An 18519-nucleotide genomic window follows, 5' to 3' on the forward strand; every position below is an offset into this window, starting at 1 on the left:
GCAGCTGAGAAACGAGGGAAAATCTTACATTTCAAAGTCCGGCAAATTAATTTCCGCGCGGGTATTGCGTAAATTGGAAGCTTGCAGGAAAAACTGCGCTTCTAAAATATCTTATGACCAGCAAAAAGAAATACATAAGGCTTATTGGACACACGGGTCATATCGTTTGCGCAGAGCAGCTGTTGCTGCGTTGATTGAACTGCAGACTACCAAAACTATTAAGCGGTTTAAGTCTGCTGTAAATCCAAGAAGAAGAGGTTATTCTTACAACTATTTTTTAGAAGTGAATACTGAAAAAATATCAGTATGCCAAAAATGCTTTAGATTTACTTTGTGCGAGTCAGAACAGTTCATAAAATCAGTTGTTTAAGCAAAAATTGAGGGAACTGGATTTACAGATATGCGTGGAGACACAAAAATGCCAGAAAATTATCATCTAATAAGCAAAACGAAATTATTGAATTCATTAACAGTTTTCCATCATACGAGTCGCACTATAGTCGTCGTGATACATCATTACGTTACCTTCCAAGTGATCTATCGGTGGCAGCAATGCATCGCTTATATTGCGAGAAATACGACCATTCTGTGGCGTTCACAACATTTTCGAGGCTGTTTAATCAAATGGGATTGAAATTTAAAAAACCCAAGCTTGATACTTGCCACAAATGCGACTTACTTGAACATAAGATAACAGTTGCTACACCTGAAGAGGTTGATTCTCTAAAAGCAGAACAAGCACATCTTCTTAGTGAAGCACAACAAACATATGACGCGAAGAAAGTTGATAAGGCAAAAGCTATGAAGGATGCTTCACTTAAGTTGTTTTGTTTTGATCTTCAGCAATGCCTGCCAACACCAATGTTGAGGACTTCCTTGTCTTTTTACAAACGACCATTATGGACATTCAATTTAACTGTTCATGATCTTGAGACCAATCAAGCAATATGTTATATGTGGCATGAAGCTCTAGCAAAAAGAGGAGGAAATGAGATTGCTTCCTGTGTTTTTAACCATCTTCAAAATATGGACTCTAATACAAAACACCTAGTTTTTTATAGTAATTGCTGTCCAGGTCAAAATAAAAATAGTTACGTTGCAACAATGTTTGAAATTTTTGCGCAAATGGACAGCAATATAACTACTATAAATCACAAATTCTTAGTGCCAGGTCACACTCACATGGAATGTGACAGCGACCATGGACTAATCGAAAAAAAAAGAAAAAATCATCAATAAAAATACACCATCCTCGTGATTGGTTTCAATTTGTTCGATCCGTTGGAAGGAAAAACCCGTTTTTAGTTATCGAAATGCAGCAAAGCAATATTTATGATTCTGGATACGCTGCTAAACAATTTTTTACTTGGCGGAAAATTTACGATGTCGGCAAAAAATATAATTGGAATGAGATCAAGTGGTTTAGATTTACAAAAGACTTTGGGAAAGTTTATTTTAAAAAATCGCTCAATGAAGAAGAACCATTCCATTTTATAAATATAGTAAAGCGGGGCACCAATAGGGTGAATATTAAAGATTTAAAACTATGTTATGAGTCCGCAATACTAATTAACGAAAACAAAAAAAAAAGATTTGTTATATATGCTACCGTTAGTTGATGAAATATATTGAGAGTTCTATATAAATTTAAGTACAGTGAAATCGCTAGATTTTCACCCTGATCTAACTGAAAATGATGAAAACGATGAGTAATTTCTTATATATGGTAATATAATTATGTATATCGAAATGTGGATTAATTTTAATTTAACTTATTATTTTATAAAAACTGTGTCTTTTTATGGATTATTTTTTTGTTTGATTCTTATATTTCTAATAAAGCTTAAAAAATCATCTTATCTCATGTCTACCGCATTTTTTAATTCAACCTTATTTGGACTTATTGTCAGTACCAATTATTTTTCGTTTCAATATAGTAGCTTAAGTTAAGTTAGGTTTCTATTTTTCAGCCAATGAATTTATTCATAATACCTTAAGTATAAAACATCGAATATTTAATAATAAAACAGTTTTCTTTTTTAATTATTAACAGTTTTGTTCTAAATAAATGTGTATCTTTATCTGTAGCTAAAAATTTTATATGAAAACCAAACAGAATTTGTTTGACACAAAACCTTTATTATCTCAAAACTCACTTTTTAGACATAAGCTGTTATGAGTAATTAAAATTAAAATATATCGTAGAATTCGGCTTTGGCTGATTGGTCAAATTTCACCTATGATTTTTTAGTTTATGATTGCCGTAATGGATTCATTCTTCATCAGCAGTCACGAACCCGCAAAACTGAGTTATTTTTACTGCATTCAAAATGCATTTAAACGTTTTGATATGGCGGCCTGAGTGGCTTTCAAAGATTCTGTGAAGGTTTTTTATATTTGCAGCAATCTTTATCGAGTAAGCCGCCCAGCAAATTGAAAAGTGTTGAGCAACAACATGCTTTTGGCGCTAACAGAGGAACGCAATTGAACGATGGTTGCTATGCTACATAATTACATAAGTATTTATCTATTAACTAGAAAAAAATACAATTTGCAGTCTTTTCGTTTTATTTATTATTCAATATGTGGTGCGTTTATAATTTTCAACGGAGTGTTGACATATCACAATTATTTGTTGAAATTTTTATAATAGGAATGTAAAAATAATAAACTATCGACTGCATTTGGCGCTAGTCGGCTTCGCTTCTCAGTAGCATAGCAACCATCGTTCAATTGCGTTCCTCTGTTAGCGCCAAAAGCATGTTGTTGGTAGTCAAATAAAGTGTCATGCCTTCGGCAATAAGCTAAACGCAGTGTCTTATGCATGGTATAAAAAGAGCCATTCACAGTCCTTAACCTCCCCCTCAAGTGTACGTTCACAATAAAACATCATGGCCACCTCTGGTGAATAAGGGTGGCGAGAGGTCAAAACGGGTTGCAGAAAGCGAAAATGCTATAATATAAAATTGTAAATTTATAGTACTATATTTGTACATGTATAAATACTATTTTCAATTTTTGTTATATAATGAAGTTTAATACTGTCATCAAAATATTTAATTATATCTTCTTGATATAAATAAATATGCTATATATTTTTAAGCGTTGTAGTTAATTTATTCATGGACAAATTGAAAATTATTTTTGATAATGAGTGTACCAAAAGAGATAGGTAGGTAGGTAGGAGTGCAGCCCTATCGGGCTCAATTAGCACTTGATGTGCCATTTTGATACACTATTCGTAGAACCTCCTGTATCTGCTATTACGTTTCACCTTCTCTCTCAAACCATTTTGAGGTTTCGATGAAACTACTTATGTCCGATATGCTTTTGGTGGAAATCCATTCAAGGTTTGGTGCTTGGTGGATTCCGAGTGTTTTGTGTCGGATCTGTGCTAGGAGCTGGGCATTCGCAGAGAAAGTGGAAGATTGTTTCCTTGTTCCCTGCTACTCCGCAGCCACGGCAGATGTCGTTGCAGGGCAATCCCATTTTGGACGCATGTTCCCCAAATGGCCAGTGCCCTGTTGTGGTAGCTGTTATTCTGTAAATACTTTTTCTTGACCTATTTAATAAGTCATTGGTTCTTTTCCTGTCATATGTTGGCCATAATTGTTTAGTTATGACGCATTTTGTAATGTTTTTCCACCTGTTGTTTGCAATTTGCTGAAATAGTCTATTGATCTCTCACTTTATCGATCCTAGCGGGCTTTGTATTAGCTCCGCCTTGGATTCATTGAGGAAAGCTCTGCCTTTGCGGTTATCCTCGTCTGCTTTTTTCGTTACCGAAAATGTTCCTGTGGCCGGTAACCCAGATCAAGTTTAGCTGGAGCTTGTCTTTTATTGAGCTTAGTGCTCTCTTGCAGTTGTGAACTGTACTGGAATTTGTCATGGGTGAAGACAATGCCAGGAGGGCCGCCTGGCTGTCCGTAAATATAGTTGCTTTATGTATATTCCCGTTGTTTTCTAATAGAACTTCGCAGGCTTTTTCTATGTCTAGTACTTCTGCTTGGAAGATGCTAGCCGAGTTCGGTAGACGTATAGAGAGAGATATGCCTAGATCAGCGGAGAATACCCCCGTGCCTACTCCACAGTCCATTTTGGACCCGTCGGTATAGATTGAGGTGATATCTTCCTCTACCATTGAACCTCTTCTCCATTCTCGTTCAGATGGTATCCTCACCTGGAAGTGTCTATTGAAATCCAGCTTTGGGAGAATGTAGTCTGATTTATTAATAGTGAACTTCTTTAAAATTACACACTATGTCCGTAGTTCTGCTGATTCCAACCTCCCAATTCTTTTATTCTTATCGCCGCAATAGCTGCTGTTTTGTGAATAAAAATGTCCATTGGTAGTTGATGCAGGATCACATTGAGCGCATCAGTCGGACATGACCTGATTGCACCCGTAACACCCGCACATGCTGCTCTTTGTATTCCATTTAATTTTCTAATATTGTATTGTTTGTTTAGCGCTTGCCACCATACCAGAGCTCCATATGTAAGTATAGGTCTTATGACAGCCGTATACATCCACATGATTATACTTGGTTTAAGGCCCCAATTCTTGTTGACGATTTTCTTACAAGTATAGTAGGCCATGTATGCTTTGTTTATTCTTTTTTCTATATTTATTTTCCAGGACAGTTTGGTGTCAATCTCCACCCCCAAGTATTAGGGATAGAGTGAGTGTAGTACCGTTTAGTACCGGAAGTTGAAACTGAGGTATTTTGGTTCTGCTAGTGAATAGCATCAATTCTGTTTTGTTCGAGTTAACTCCTAGACCATTGTTTTTAGCCCATAGGTTTAACCTACGAAGTGCTCTTTCCATAATCTCGCTGACTGTTGAAGGAAACATGCCTGAGACCAACAACACTATATCGTCTGCATACGCTACTGCTTTCACTCCTCCACCGTTTAGTTGGAGTAGTATTTCGTTCAGCGCTGCAACCCATAGAAGCGGAGAGAGGACCCCCTTGAGGCGTTCCTCTACTCACATAGCTTGTTTGTGTTGCAGCGCCGTTTGAAACTATAATTTTCCTATTCTCAAGCATCGATAGTATCCATCTGCACACAGTGTCGTCTATCCCACCATGTGCCAGAGAATTAATTATCGCATTTACTTCTATGTTGTTGAAGGCGCCCTCTATGTCTAGAAATGCAGCCATGGTGTATTGTTTGTGATGTAGTGATTTTTCAATTACACTTATCACCTCGTGAAGGGCGGTTTCGTTTGATCGGCCCTTCATGTACGCATGTTGGGACTTCGATAACTTCTCCGCCATTATTGTTCTTACGTGTAGATCTATTAGCCTTTCTAGTACCTTCAGCATAAAGGAGGTAAGGCTTATAGGTCTAAAATCCTTGGCATTCTCGTGTGTTCTTCTGCCTGGTTTTGGGAGGAACACAACTTTACTTCTTTTCCAACTTCTTGGGATGTAAGATAGTTGTATGCTTGCTTTGTATATATTTTCTAGCCTTAGAACCATTGGTTCTACCAGTTTTTGCAGCATGGGCATAATCCCGTCAGGACCTGCCGCTTTATATGGTGCAAACTATTTATGGCGTATTTGATTTTTCTTTTGTCTACTATTTGGCTTCGATAGTCAGCTGCGTTCAGCGGTGGTTCTGGTTGAACCCTCGTTGAAGGTATTTGCTGACTCGGGGAAGTGCGTTGTGATAAGTACCTCCAGAGACTCTTTTTGCCGAGGAGGTCCAATCATTTCCCTCCGCCCTTATGTAGGCAGTATTAATATGATCTTTGGATAGCATTTTACTCAGCCTGGCGGCTTCTGTGCAACTTTCTATCGATGTACAGAAAGATCGCCATGAGTCCTTTTTAGCTTTCCTGACTGCTTTTTTGTATTCTTTCATACTGTCTTTACATGGCTGCCAGATTTTGGTTCTAAAACTCTCATTGAAAGCCTTCCTTAGATGTGTTCTCAAATTCTTGAGTTCACTGTTCCACCAAGGAAGAGACTTTCTATTTTTCAAAACTGTTAGCGGAGTAGATTTATTAAAAGTTGTGGTTAGGATTTTTTCCAACTTCTCTACTTCTAAATCTAATTCTTCAGAATTTCTGATGCTCTTATTGCCTCCCTTTTCAAGGCATTTTGTTGCTATACTGGTAAATTTTCCCCAAGCCGTTCTTCTAGGGTTCCGGTAAGTGAGAGGCGCACTGTACTTCTCGCGGATGCTGAAAAGTATCCAGCAGTGATCCGACATGGAAGGCTCATCGGATACCCTCCAGTTATCCACAACGAGACTGTCTGTGTCTGTTGATAGCGTGAGGTCAAGCACTTCCTCCCACCCCGGAAACCTATCCGGAAAATAATAGTTGGCTTATCGCCCTTGTTGCAAATACTTAGATTACTATTCAAAATATACTGCAAGAGTGACTCACCTCTGGTGTTTATACTGGAGCTACCCCATACGGTGTGCCTTGCGTTTGCATCACACCCTATTAGGACATCTTCCTTCCTGTTCTCCTCTACTAGTCTGGTGAGCGGGGCCGGTGGTATGTCTTCGTCATGGGCCAAGTAGGCCGGGACCAAGAATTAGGACAAAGAAATGCATTTATACTTTTATTGATAAGAATGCATGTCCTAGGTTTACCTCTGTTCCGTGTGTAAAACAGGTTATGGTTGCTGCTGTTTAGCCCTTTAATGGTATCTTCATTGACCCAGGGCTCCTGTACTAGGCTGATGTCGATGCCCCCTCATTCACGAGGGTTGTCAGATTCGCTGCAGCACTCTTTTCGAGTGCTGCAGGTTTATCTGCACGCATCTTATGTTATTGGGCATCTCGGTTTTTTTCGATGCCCACATTCTTTAGCAACTGGCTGGCGTCGTCGACCTCTTCCGTGTCGTCTTCGTCAGCCGCTTTGTCGCCTTGGAATATTTTTAGTCTGGCTTTGCGGATTCCGAAGCTGATTTTGTAGTCAGTCTTCTTCAGAGCCTCAATGGACTCATCACAAATGGCCACTAGTATTGGCTTGCTTGCTTTATTCGGGTTTTCCTCCTTGATTAGCTGCCACTCATCTATACTAGGCATAGATTTGTTCTGCAGCTTAATGCACCGCAGGAGTTTTTCGCCTGGCTCCTCTAGAGGGGGTAACCAAATGCGAGCACGAGGTCTCTTCGGAATGTCCTTGGCGGGTATAAGCCTCAAATGGAGGCCTACAAAGGCGTTGCTAATTTTAGCCACACTACCTGTCAGGAAATCCAGCGAGGCCTGCACTTGATGCCCCTGAGGGTCTCAGAAGAGTCAAACTCCGGGTGAGGACCCGCAGGATTGTCGAGTACATAGCTTAGCACCATACTCGACAATCTGACGTCGATCTCCACCCATCTCTCCTGCATTGTGCTCGGAGAGGAGGAATTTCCGTCTATGATGGCCACCTGCAGGCTATCTCTGGCAACATCGCAGAAATGCCTTGCCGTTGTTGTGCTGCTGTGTTCACCTTCGCTTCGCCTCGGTTTTTGGGCTGAGTTCCGGGTACTTCTGTGATGGAGCGATTTCTCTTCTGAGAAGTGCTCTCTCGCTTGCTCTCTTCTTGAGGTTGTGATTGCTTCCTTTTCAGGTAACCTTCATATTCCTCTACGATAGATTTGAGGCGCTTTGTTTCGGCCTCATCAACTGGGGTACCGGCTGCCTGGTCTTTGGCTATCTTCCCTAGTATGAAGCCTGCCCTCTGGTACCGGTTTTTCCTCAGCTGATTCTGGGATTTCTTGCGCTTCTTTCTGTTTTCTCCTTTAGCCGCCAGTGCACTTTGGTTGGTGCTCATGGCAGCCTTGGAGGTGGACGCTTCCACCCTTATATCAGGGGCTTTTACTGCTGTATCTACCGGTATACTTTGGTTGGTATGTCCGGTAGTACTCTTACTCGTCTCCTGGCTGGAGGCAAGTAGCTCTTCTTCTTCTTCGGATTCCGTAATAGGATTCCGATAGTTCATGTCCTTAGTCGTTGCTGTTGTCGTCAATTTGGTTGTTGTAGTTGATGTTGTTGTTGTTGTTGCATTATTGTTTTCGTTCATGTTTGGTCCCACGAGTAATCCGGAAAGGGTTGGTCACTCGTCCGCAGAACCGGTATGCGGAGAGAAGGCTTTTATACCTCCGACCTCGCCCGGGCATCGGAGGGGACCGTTCGCGATCAGCTATTTATTACCCCCCGCTGACCATTCAGCCCTCGGCACGGGTACCTCGACACCTTGGCTTAGGGTGGTGTTGGTTCGGGTATCCTCATACTTCCACAATAGGAGATGGGCGTAAAACCTAGGGTTTATTCATCCATATCACTATTGTGGGAATTATAAAGTGTCCCTCTTAGTTCGTAAGATTAGAGTGCGTTTCCTTTGGGATGCACACTTTACTCTTACTTAAGCCCCTTCGCCACGACAAGGCGACCAACTTCAAAGGAGATCAAAAGAGATAACTATTGTGAAAAAATTTGGTATTACATATCATAATAATTCGTCTGAACAGTAAAACACAATTTTTTACTGTAAGATAAATCAAGAGATATTATAATAGCCATGTTTTCTGAATTTTAAGTATAAATTTTTGTAATCACAAACTACATACATACACGTTTTATATGTCAGAATTTAGCTATATGCCGGCGATCAGGAATCCTACTCGTTCCCAAATGGAGTGTTTGATTATCCTAACAGATTTACCACATTATTTTTTAGTTCTAAGCTAAGTTTTTAAATAAAAAGGATTCTTAAAGAAATTATTTTTTGAATTTGCAATATCTATATAGTAGTAAAAATTTTGCCATGCTCAGTAGCAATACTGGCATAGTATGATTTTTCGAAATATATTCCGTTTGAAATTATTCAAATCGATACTAACTTGTTTGGCCCAATTAAAAGTACAACTCAAATTCCTTAATTTTTAATAGCGCTTCATTATTAGCTTTTAACTTTCATTTTATGAGTGTTGTTTATTATTTGCGTAGTTCTTCCCGATGTTCTATCGGTTTTGGTGGAGCTGGTTCCCCCCACTCTCCCAATTCGGCATCATAATATTGCGCAGCACGATATGGTCACAATTCCCATGGTACCTGCTCTTCCATGGAGGTCAATTGTACACCAAAATTCTTCAACCACGGTATGTCGGAGCGAACGGAATCGGTAATACATTCGCGATCGATACGTTCCGTATGTAGCTCACCAGTAGATTGTCCAGGACAGATAAGCTCAGCGAACTTGGCTTTCAATAAGAAGGTAGGATCGCAACGCATGTCTTAACGACGGTATCCCCACCATTTTTCATTTTTGCGCATAACACGATGAAACCAGTCAATTAATTCGCTCAACTGGTAACGCTTTGGTCTGGAAGGTGGGTGTTTAGCATATTAGAAAGTATGTAAATTCAATTTTGCTCAAAACCTACCCAACAGCTTGATAAACCTGACCAGCAGTATTGGGATCCTAAGCGCAATTGACAATAGCTTGTACAACATCCGAATGTGCTCACCGCAGTATTTGCTCTTCAAAAAGTTACTTCCACCCTCAAACAAAAAGCTCATTGGTTTGGGACTAGCGTTTAAAGCAGAAAAATAATCAAACGTTCTACACCAGCTTCTTTGCTGATTCTATAAAAAAAAATAAAAATTACATGGTAAATCTTTTGAAATAAAGTTTAATTTTAGCTTACCTAGCAATGCGACGTGCACCTTCCCCAAGCACGTCATTGAATTTAAAATTTTGTCTCGAATTCCCGACCAACTAAGTTCATAAATACATTTGAGTCCTTCACAGCATCGCGTATCGCTTTTACATCTCTTAAATCATAAAATTGGAACAGCACCTGACCCATTACGCAGCAGTATTAGCGAGGCCATGTTTAGTTATTTCATACTTTTATTGGAATAAAATCCCAACCCGATCTGTTATTTATCGTCTCAAGGGAAATTTGCACACTTCTTCCAGATTCAAATAACTAAATAAACCATCGTAAAGCATTTAACCATGGCAATGCGGTGGTGGTGTGCGCTTGCACTGCATGCTTTGCGCTGGCGTTCAGTCATCCACTTCTTTTAATGTAAATAGGCTTAAAGTCAGAGAAACAGCAGCGCATGCCGATCTCTGCTATGTACCTGTGTAGCAGGTTCACCCAAACTCTAACATGGAGTCCAATCGCATTCTAACAGCATACATATAGTATGTATATCGAATTGTTGCATGATATTCGTAGGAGCGAAGATTTTTTAATAAGGCTATTAACTGCATCTATAAGCCTTTTCTTATTGAATTATTCGGTTTTTCCGTAAAGATTCTAATTTTATAAAATTTAATAAAATATCAGAAACTTACGTACGCTCCTCGAATTTTTCTTCAAATGGCGGTTCAATGGCGGCAATTTCTATCAGATTCAATATGTGCGTCGCATTCTTACACATTCAAAAATTGTGTGTGATGTAAGTAGTTGCGAATTGGTTATCCCCGCCTTGTAGGGCATTATGTTACAAATGAGTTGAATCGGACTGCATTCGCGCCTAATTCCCATATACATATGTATCATATTTTTGATTTCTGAAGTTATAAGAATAAAAATTTTCTCCACTAATTTTTATTCAATTTGAAACTATTAATAATTCCGTTTTTTTTTTTTGAAAAATGTACATAATTCTTCTTATTTAATAATATACATTCCAAAGTGAACTGTATAAAATTATGATTTGGACAAATTGTCTAACTTGTTCTCTCACGTACTGACTGCACTGAAATTTTTTTAAACGTATAGCGCGAGAAGAAGCGGCATGTGGGATCAAAGAACCTGCGATCAAATGCGAACGCTCAGTGCGCTGTTGATTTAGATTAAAAATTTATTGCAGAAGTAGTTTTTAACGTTGTTGTACATTTCTCTATAACAAAAAGTGAATAAGAATACTTCAAAAGTGAAAGAAAAATTGTTATTTATAGTTATTTTTATAACGGAATACTTTTCTTCTCGAAATTTTGAAAATTCATAACACCAAAATTTTTCATATTGAGTCGTAATAAAAAAATACGTGTCCAATATCTTGCCTCAAGGAACTCAAATAAAAAATTTTACACGAAAAATGGAATAACCCATATATAGTTTAACTATATTTCTAAATGTATTGTCATCAACTGATGGGTGCACAAAATTTTTACCACAATACAAAACTTTGCGAGATTATAAAAACGTTGATAGGAAACAGTTCAATATAATAAGGATTTTGCATGCAAAGATTTCTCTGACTAAAATTAAATACAATTCCAACGTTTCATTACGTTATGTAACCAGTAATTTATATTATTAATGCTGTTTAGGCGAAATATTTTTGATGCGGCCACTGGAGGAAATCGCAGCTATCACTCACGTTGGAGATCCTGTTTTACTCACCGTGATTGCTGAAGAAGTTAAAGTTGGACGTGATGAGCCCCCAGCTATGGCTTCAACAGTACAATTGGCTTTGTTTTTACCAGAACGGACTAATTCTGCACCTTATTTCGAGAATGATCAGTTAGTATATATATATATATATATATCTTCGTACAGTACAGCATTTAGTCTAAACATAGAATTTAAACACATATTGGTAACAAACATGCAACTTATCGTTTTAAAGTTTTTCGCCAAATATATTAATAGTATAAAATGGAGAGTTTTACCAGCAGTAATATGAGGAGGTTATTTCTGTCAGTTAAGTTAGGCTTTGATGTAAATATTGTAGACTTTAAATAACTCATAGTAAAATAATACCTCTTAAAGAGTGTGCAATATATACATATGTTAACTTATTACTATAAATTGGGGCAATCGGCACACTATTTAACAGAAATGTTGATTTCATATAGGTACATTCCTACATATGTACAGTACCATAACATGTACATATTTATGTAGAGGTAATGGGTTGTCAAAAAAGTCTTGCGGTATTTTTATTGATATTTTTTTTTTTTGAAATTAAAATGAATTTTTGATGACTCATGCCCAGCTCTTGGCCGATGCTACGGCTGCTACTATGCCGGTCTCTTTCGACCAATTCAGCGATTTTATCGCAATTTTCGACGACAGGCCTTCCGGAGCGTGGCGCATCTTCGACCACCTCTACACCAGAACGAAAACGTTGAAACCATCGTTGTGCGGTGGAAATGGAAACTGTATCGGGTCCATAAACTGCACAAATTTTATTGGCGGCTTGAGATGCATTTTTGCCTTTATGGTAGTAGTACTGTAAAATATGCCGTATTTTCTCTTTATTTTACTCCATGTTTGCGACGCTATAACTCACGAACGACTTAAAAGAAACGACAATCAATCAAACACGTGTTAGCGCTTGAAATGAGCTTTCCAAAAAGGTATAGCATGACCCGATGCGACGATTAAAACTAGAACTACGCGCTTTCAGCGCCAACTAGCGAAAATACCGCAAGACTTTTTTGACAACCTATTATATTCCAAAATGGATAACACACTAGCGAAAATTCATAGGTTTTAACTGTATCAAAGCAGAAAAGACATAGGTTTGAATGGGCTTGCTTATTAAACATTATATTTCATAAATAGTTACATATGTACATATGTGTATATGTTCGAATAAAGTCTTTGTACAGTACCTAATAAAAATTCATTGATAAAAATCAGAAACGTATTGCAAAATTTGTCAAATTAGTTTCTCACCTCATTTTGCAAATCATCTTACTGGATATAAAATGCGTTAGTAGATTGATACACAAATGTATCCTCAATGAAATAAAAATAGTAGATTTAATATATGTATGAATCTATGCAGATTATTTCTTCAATTTAGCCACTAGTTCTTTAATGTGTTGAACGCTACATCTAAGTACATATGTATATCTGTTATCTAGTTATGCTTTGAAACTATAAGAAAACAAAACGAATTGTTGCCAGTGTAAAATGCATATACGCACATACATATACAGATATCCTAATAAAAATTTTAATAGACACTAAGTTTCTTTTCTGTTACGTATAATTTTTCAGCTACGTTTCAAGAATTGATGAAAATGCCCCGCAAGGTACTGCCCTTACATTTGCCGACCCATATGTTTCACGTGTTTATGACGATGATATCGGTAAAAATGGCGTGTTTTCATTGACTTTACTCAATAATAACGGAACTTTTGAAATTTCCCCTAATGTTGCTGAACGGAGCACTTCATTTCTCATACACGTACGAGATAATATTCTCTTAGACTATGAAGAACGTCATTTTGTGCAATTTCAAATATTAGCTCAAGAATTGGGACCATCTACAAATCTTTCAACTACTGTCAATGTCAATGTATATATAAATGATGTTAACGATAACCCACCCATATTTGAGCAATCTATGTACACTGTTGAACTGCCAGAAAATATGACTGCCGGAACAAAAGTTATACAAGTTAAAGCCACCGATATAGACACGGCTGATTTAAGTGGACTTGTACGATACACAGCTATTTTGGGCTATTTAAACACGTCATTAAATTTAAACGCGGAATCAGGACTTATTACAGTTTCCACTAATAATCACGGGTTTGATCGTGAAGTAATGCCCGAATATCATTTATACGTAGAAGCACGGGACAATGATGGTACAGGTAATCGTGCCCAAGTGCCATTGATTATAAAAATTATAGATATCAATGATGAAAGTCCAATTTTCGAAAAAGAGTTGTACGAATTTATACTATCTCCAGACTTGAAATCCTTCACCTCTGTAGCCATTATTCATGCCATAGATAAGGATGCAACACCACCTAACAATGAAGTGCGTTATGAAATAGTTAATGGAAACTACGAAAATAAATTCACTTTGGATAAAAAAACTGGCGAGCTAACTGTGAGAGAGAGAATTACATTTCCAATCAAAGCACGAAGAAAGCGTCAAATACCATCTCACATCGATGAGGATATGTTGTTTCTAACAGCGCGAGCATATGATTTAGGAGTACCTGTACGTTTTAGCATCACAAACATTCGTATATATCCACCAGAAAGTCGAACACGAACTGTGACTTTTGTAGTTCCAGGTGAAAGTCCTGATAAAGTTAAAACAGAAGAAACACTTTCTACCATAACAGGAGGAAAAGTAATAATACATGATATTAGACCTTTACAACCAGACGAACCCGGTGCCAAAACAATTACCGGGGACAACACGGATACGATGAGAAGAAGTGTCGTAACAGCTACCGTTCTTTATGATATCAATTCGGTTGTAGATATATCGCAGATACAGCAACGTTTATCGCAACACAATAGTTCATATGCAATAATGAATGGTAGCGACCCAGTAGCAACAGACGTATGTATTCGAATTATTTGCAAAACATTTTAATTTAATAAGTTCAAATAGATTATTATTCCTTTACAGACTCTATACAAAGCCGAAAATAAATTGCTGTTCTGGCTGCTTATATTTTTAGCAACTTTAGTCGCGTTAACAATTCTCATACTTTTGCTGTGTTGCATTTGTTCGTGGTGCCCATTATATGGAATTGCAAGGTAAGTAATAAATTTACATACACTCACTCGTATATATACTGATATGAGTTCATATATGTAAACAGTTTGTATTATCTATCCCAAAATTCACAATTTAGTTATGTAAATTAAAACACATGAGCTCGGCTTCTGTATATTACTTGTGTTAATTTTCCATTTTAATTATTTTAAATCTTAAGAGGTAGCTGAGTTGTGAAATGTTTCAACTCTATGCCAGTTACAACCCAGAAAATCATTCCAATTAATAGTTACATATTAACCCAATACTATTAAAAAAACTCAAAAATTAATTTAAATTTGGCTTTATACCACATTATCAATAAGCTAGAGTAAACATGCATTTTAAAGTAACAACATACCAAATACATTAAGGGTACTATTTAATGTGGTATTTGTATAAAAGGGTAGCATTATTGCAATAAGGCAGCTGTTCTTCATTTATCCGTGATTGTTTTCCTATAAATATTTAATCAATTCACTTGAAAATAACCAAATAATACAATATTATATTTAAATAAATTTACATTTTACAGCGAAGAAACGAAAACTGGAAATAGTCTCGCGTAGTTTCAACTTTGTCGCAAAATAAAGTACATGTAAAAATGAGCAGCTGTTTTGCGATATTGCTATTAGATATTGCTTAGATGCATACCAATATTATCTTTCAACAAGGTTTGTATGCGCCTCCAAACGTTCCACTCGGCTTTAATACTTACAAATTGACATAATGGTGTGAAGTTCACACTTCGTGCCTTGCTTTAATTTACATATATTGAGTACATTTCACTACAAAAAACATAACTTTTCGGTGCTAAGAATACCAAGAATCAATCCATGTATACATTTTATATGCCAAATAATTAAGCATAATGCGAAACAGCTCTAAACGAGGCTATCTTACCATGTAAATAATAGGGTTAGGAGAATATGGATATAAAAGTGCTTAGCTATTAAATTAAAGATATTTCTTCATATGAATTGGTTATTTAATAATTATGTTTATAAAAAAATAAAAATAAGAAGCTATGTAGAATATTCTTCTCAAATAAAAAGGTACATACAAGTAATTGATTCCAATCGTTCGGCTTGTATGGCTGCTATATGCTATGGTGATTTGATGTGAATAATTTCTCTTGAGATTATATTATCGCTTTAGGCAATAATCGATGACAAATTTCGTAAATATATCTAGTATTATGAAAAAGTTTTCAATACAATCACTTGATTCCAACCGTTCAGTTTGTATGACAGCTATATGCTATTTTGGTTCAATATCGGCGATTCAAACAGATGAATAACTTCTTAGGGTCCAAAGGACGTGTGCAAAATTGTAAATAGATATCTGAAAAACTGAGAGACTAATTTGCGTATATACAGACGGACATGGCTTAATCGACTCAGCTTGTCATGCTGACCATTTATATTAGAAACCTCGTGACAAGCTTAATATATCCTGTTCAAAGTATAACAATATAAGCGAATGCACAAATCAAATTTAAGTCTGTAAGATTAATTAGTCTATTTAGTATTTCCAATTTTCTACATTTTTGTCAAGAAGGCCTCTAAGTTAGTTTGCGTTCTGTTAGAAGTTGTTGATAAGTCAATGAAGCATTTGTAACACCCCTTCTTGCATTTGATCCCCTTGGAATTTTTGGAAATTTGGTTAATTTTCAATAAATTAATTCATAATAACATTTATTGTGGTAAAACTCCTTTCTAGAAACACCATCATCGTAGAAGCCGCTACAATCAATTTTTTTTTCATTACAAAGGCTACCTCCTGTGGTTTGAAATATCTCGTTAACGTCTTTACCACAACTAAATCGGTTTCCTTTGCCAACTACTAGCTGTTACGAGTATTTCATCCATATCGATAATGTATCCAATACCTTCTCTCTGACTTAAATCTGACCAAATGTTCTTCTTTATGTTATCTCATTCCAAGAAAAGTTTTTTTTTCCTACAGCATCCATGATAATGCTTTAACCCTTTCCACCCCAGCGTTGCTTCTGGGCAATTTTGACTGTTTAGCGATTAACAGTAAGCGCTGTCTTTGTTTTGGTCGGCTCATACTTAGTTATTACGGTACTTTTAAGTATGTGTATTATTGGAATTGAATCAAGCAAATTCACTTTTGAAGATCATTTAGCAAAGTTATTTCGAAGAGAGTGAGTGTGCTTCACTAGAAATTGTGTTGTGTAATTCGGAATAGGCATTAAGGGGCTACACCAGTGTGACGCATGAAAAACTAGGCGATTTTCGTGAATTTTTTTTAAAAGGAAGTACTAGATTGAATGTTTCGACGTTCTATGGACGTAATAAAGTATATTTTTAGCTATATTAAACATTTTTTTTTACAAAAATATCGAAAAATAACGGAGTTATGTGCTGTCTGCGGAAGTGCCGAAAAAAAGTGCCTCAACTGCTGGCATGATTTCGGTCGAATGAGTAGAATGAAACAAAAAAAATCAAAATGTTTATTAAACTTAAAATGACTTATTAAACTCGAATGAGTAGCTGAAACAAAAAAAATCAAAATGTTTATTCAACTTAAATATATTTCCTATACATTTAGCCATCCCGGCCCCCCTAGGCGACTGTTTAGCCTAGAAGGCGCTGCAACTGTTGCAGCGTAGCCACAACGCTGCTCAGACCCGTGGAGCGACGAGGTGGTGGTCCAGGCTGTCGACGCCGCAACGACGTTCCACTCCGCTGGTGTATGACACGATGGTTGGGTGGCCGGTTCACTTCGCGTGACGAGCTGCGATGTAGCAGCGTGTGATACGGCCGGTGACACATTTGGCACAGCCCCCGTGACTTACACTCTGGAGTCGGATGAGTGTGCGACAGGCAGTTGAGGCAATGCACGTGTGCCTGGGCAACTTGCTGCCGTTGTAAAGGTCGTATACCCCTAAATATTCCACAATGGTGTAGACCAGTGGTTCCCAAACTTATTTTGTCTACCGCTCACTTTGAGAATAAATATTTTTTTAGCGCCCCCATTTTTTCACATATTTAAAAACCACTATAACTTCAAATTAATTATTGTGACCTATATACATACATATGTATAGTAACGGAGAATTCTAAACGAAACTTTTACCATAACCAGCAACTTGAAACCTAAGCGCAGTAGATAGCATACAACGGCGCTTAGGTCTCAAGTTAACTCTTACGAGCTCCACCTGCCAATAAGAATGATTATTGAAACACAACTTTATAGTATTAAAACAGTGAATATTTTATTAAAAATAAAACTAAAATAATCGATCCATATATAAAAACTAATGTGAAGGATGAATCTGATGCTGTTTAATAATTTTGTTAATATCAGGTTCCAATTTACTCAAGAACAGTCGCAAGTCGCCACGTTCGGTAACAAGCAAACGATTTCTATTTTTAGTAAGCAGTGTTGTCACAGCACTAAATCCATGTTCACACAAATATGACGATGGGAATGCTATCAAGAATCATTAAACGATTGACCACAATCCAGGGTACAATTGCGAGATCGGTTTTTGTAGCCAAAATTCTTGGTAACCATTTTCGAACTTGATTTTTATTTCCTCGTTTGTTGTCAATTCTACGGATATAAGTTCTTCTTCCAGCTGAGGTGACATTGCTGTGTTGACATTTGAAAACGGATTCAACACCCAGTCTGGTATTTCCAAGTTCAAAATGTCCTGGTATCGTTCGGTGAAGTCAATGTGTAGGTTTTCCAAATGTTGGCAGTAGGCAAACAATTCGTCGTTACTACATGATACTGATAAATTCGGAAAATTGTGAAACTCACGTCTGCCTAGATTCTTTTTGTGTAGAAGCAGTTTGGCTGCGAAAGCAGCAACGATGTTTTTTGTTTTATTTAAATTTAGTTTATCGCCTTGCAGTTGGAGATTCATGTCGTTGAACAATTTTTACAGGTCTGTCAAGTAAGTTATATCATTCTTTGATGTTATGAGCTTGTCTTGAAATTCTGTATCTTTAGTTCCCAAGAACTCTATAACAGAGTCAAACAGGTATAGAAACA

The 18519-nt window shown here is 37.1% G+C and overlaps 1 protein-coding gene, 1 long non-coding RNA gene and 1 pseudogene across 4 annotated transcripts in view; 1 reads left to right on the forward strand and 2 right to left on the reverse strand.

Annotated features, from left to right (window-relative positions):
* Window positions 1-8587: 8587 nt before the first annotated feature.
* On the reverse strand, window positions 8588-9972 carry LOC120780967 (annotated as a pseudogene).
* A 1282-nt stretch (window positions 9973-11254) lies between these two features.
* LOC120780966 (cadherin-86C) overlaps window positions 11255-18519 on the forward strand; it is a 144370-nt gene continuing 137105 nt past the window's right edge. Inside the window, exons 1-3 of one of the 3 annotated variants that reach the window (XM_040113193.1) lie at window positions 11255-11495; window positions 12984-14292; window positions 14344-14492. In XM_040113193.1, the coding sequence (XP_039969127.1) occupies window positions 11317-11495; window positions 12984-14292; window positions 14344-14492 (1637 nt within the window). In that variant the 5' untranslated portion in view covers window positions 11255-11316. Of the gene's footprint in view, window positions 11496-12983; window positions 14293-14343; window positions 14493-18519 lie in introns of those variants that run through there. The other 2 variants (XM_040113194.1, XM_040113195.1) reach the window with 2 other exon arrangements.
* On the reverse strand, window positions 14615-15312 carry LOC120780968. The gene is made up of 2 exons (XR_005705986.1): window positions 15017-15312; window positions 14615-14948 (listed from the first exon to the last, which is right to left on the reverse strand). It is a non-coding gene; the product is annotated as an uncharacterized LOC120780968 (long non-coding RNA).

The sequence above is a fragment of the Bactrocera tryoni genome, unplaced genomic scaffold (assembly GCF_016617805.1).
Source record: "Bactrocera tryoni isolate S06 unplaced genomic scaffold, CSIRO_BtryS06_freeze2 scaffold_25, whole genome shotgun sequence".
NCBI classification, from domain to species: Eukaryota; Metazoa; Arthropoda; class Insecta; order Diptera; family Tephritidae; genus Bactrocera; species Bactrocera tryoni.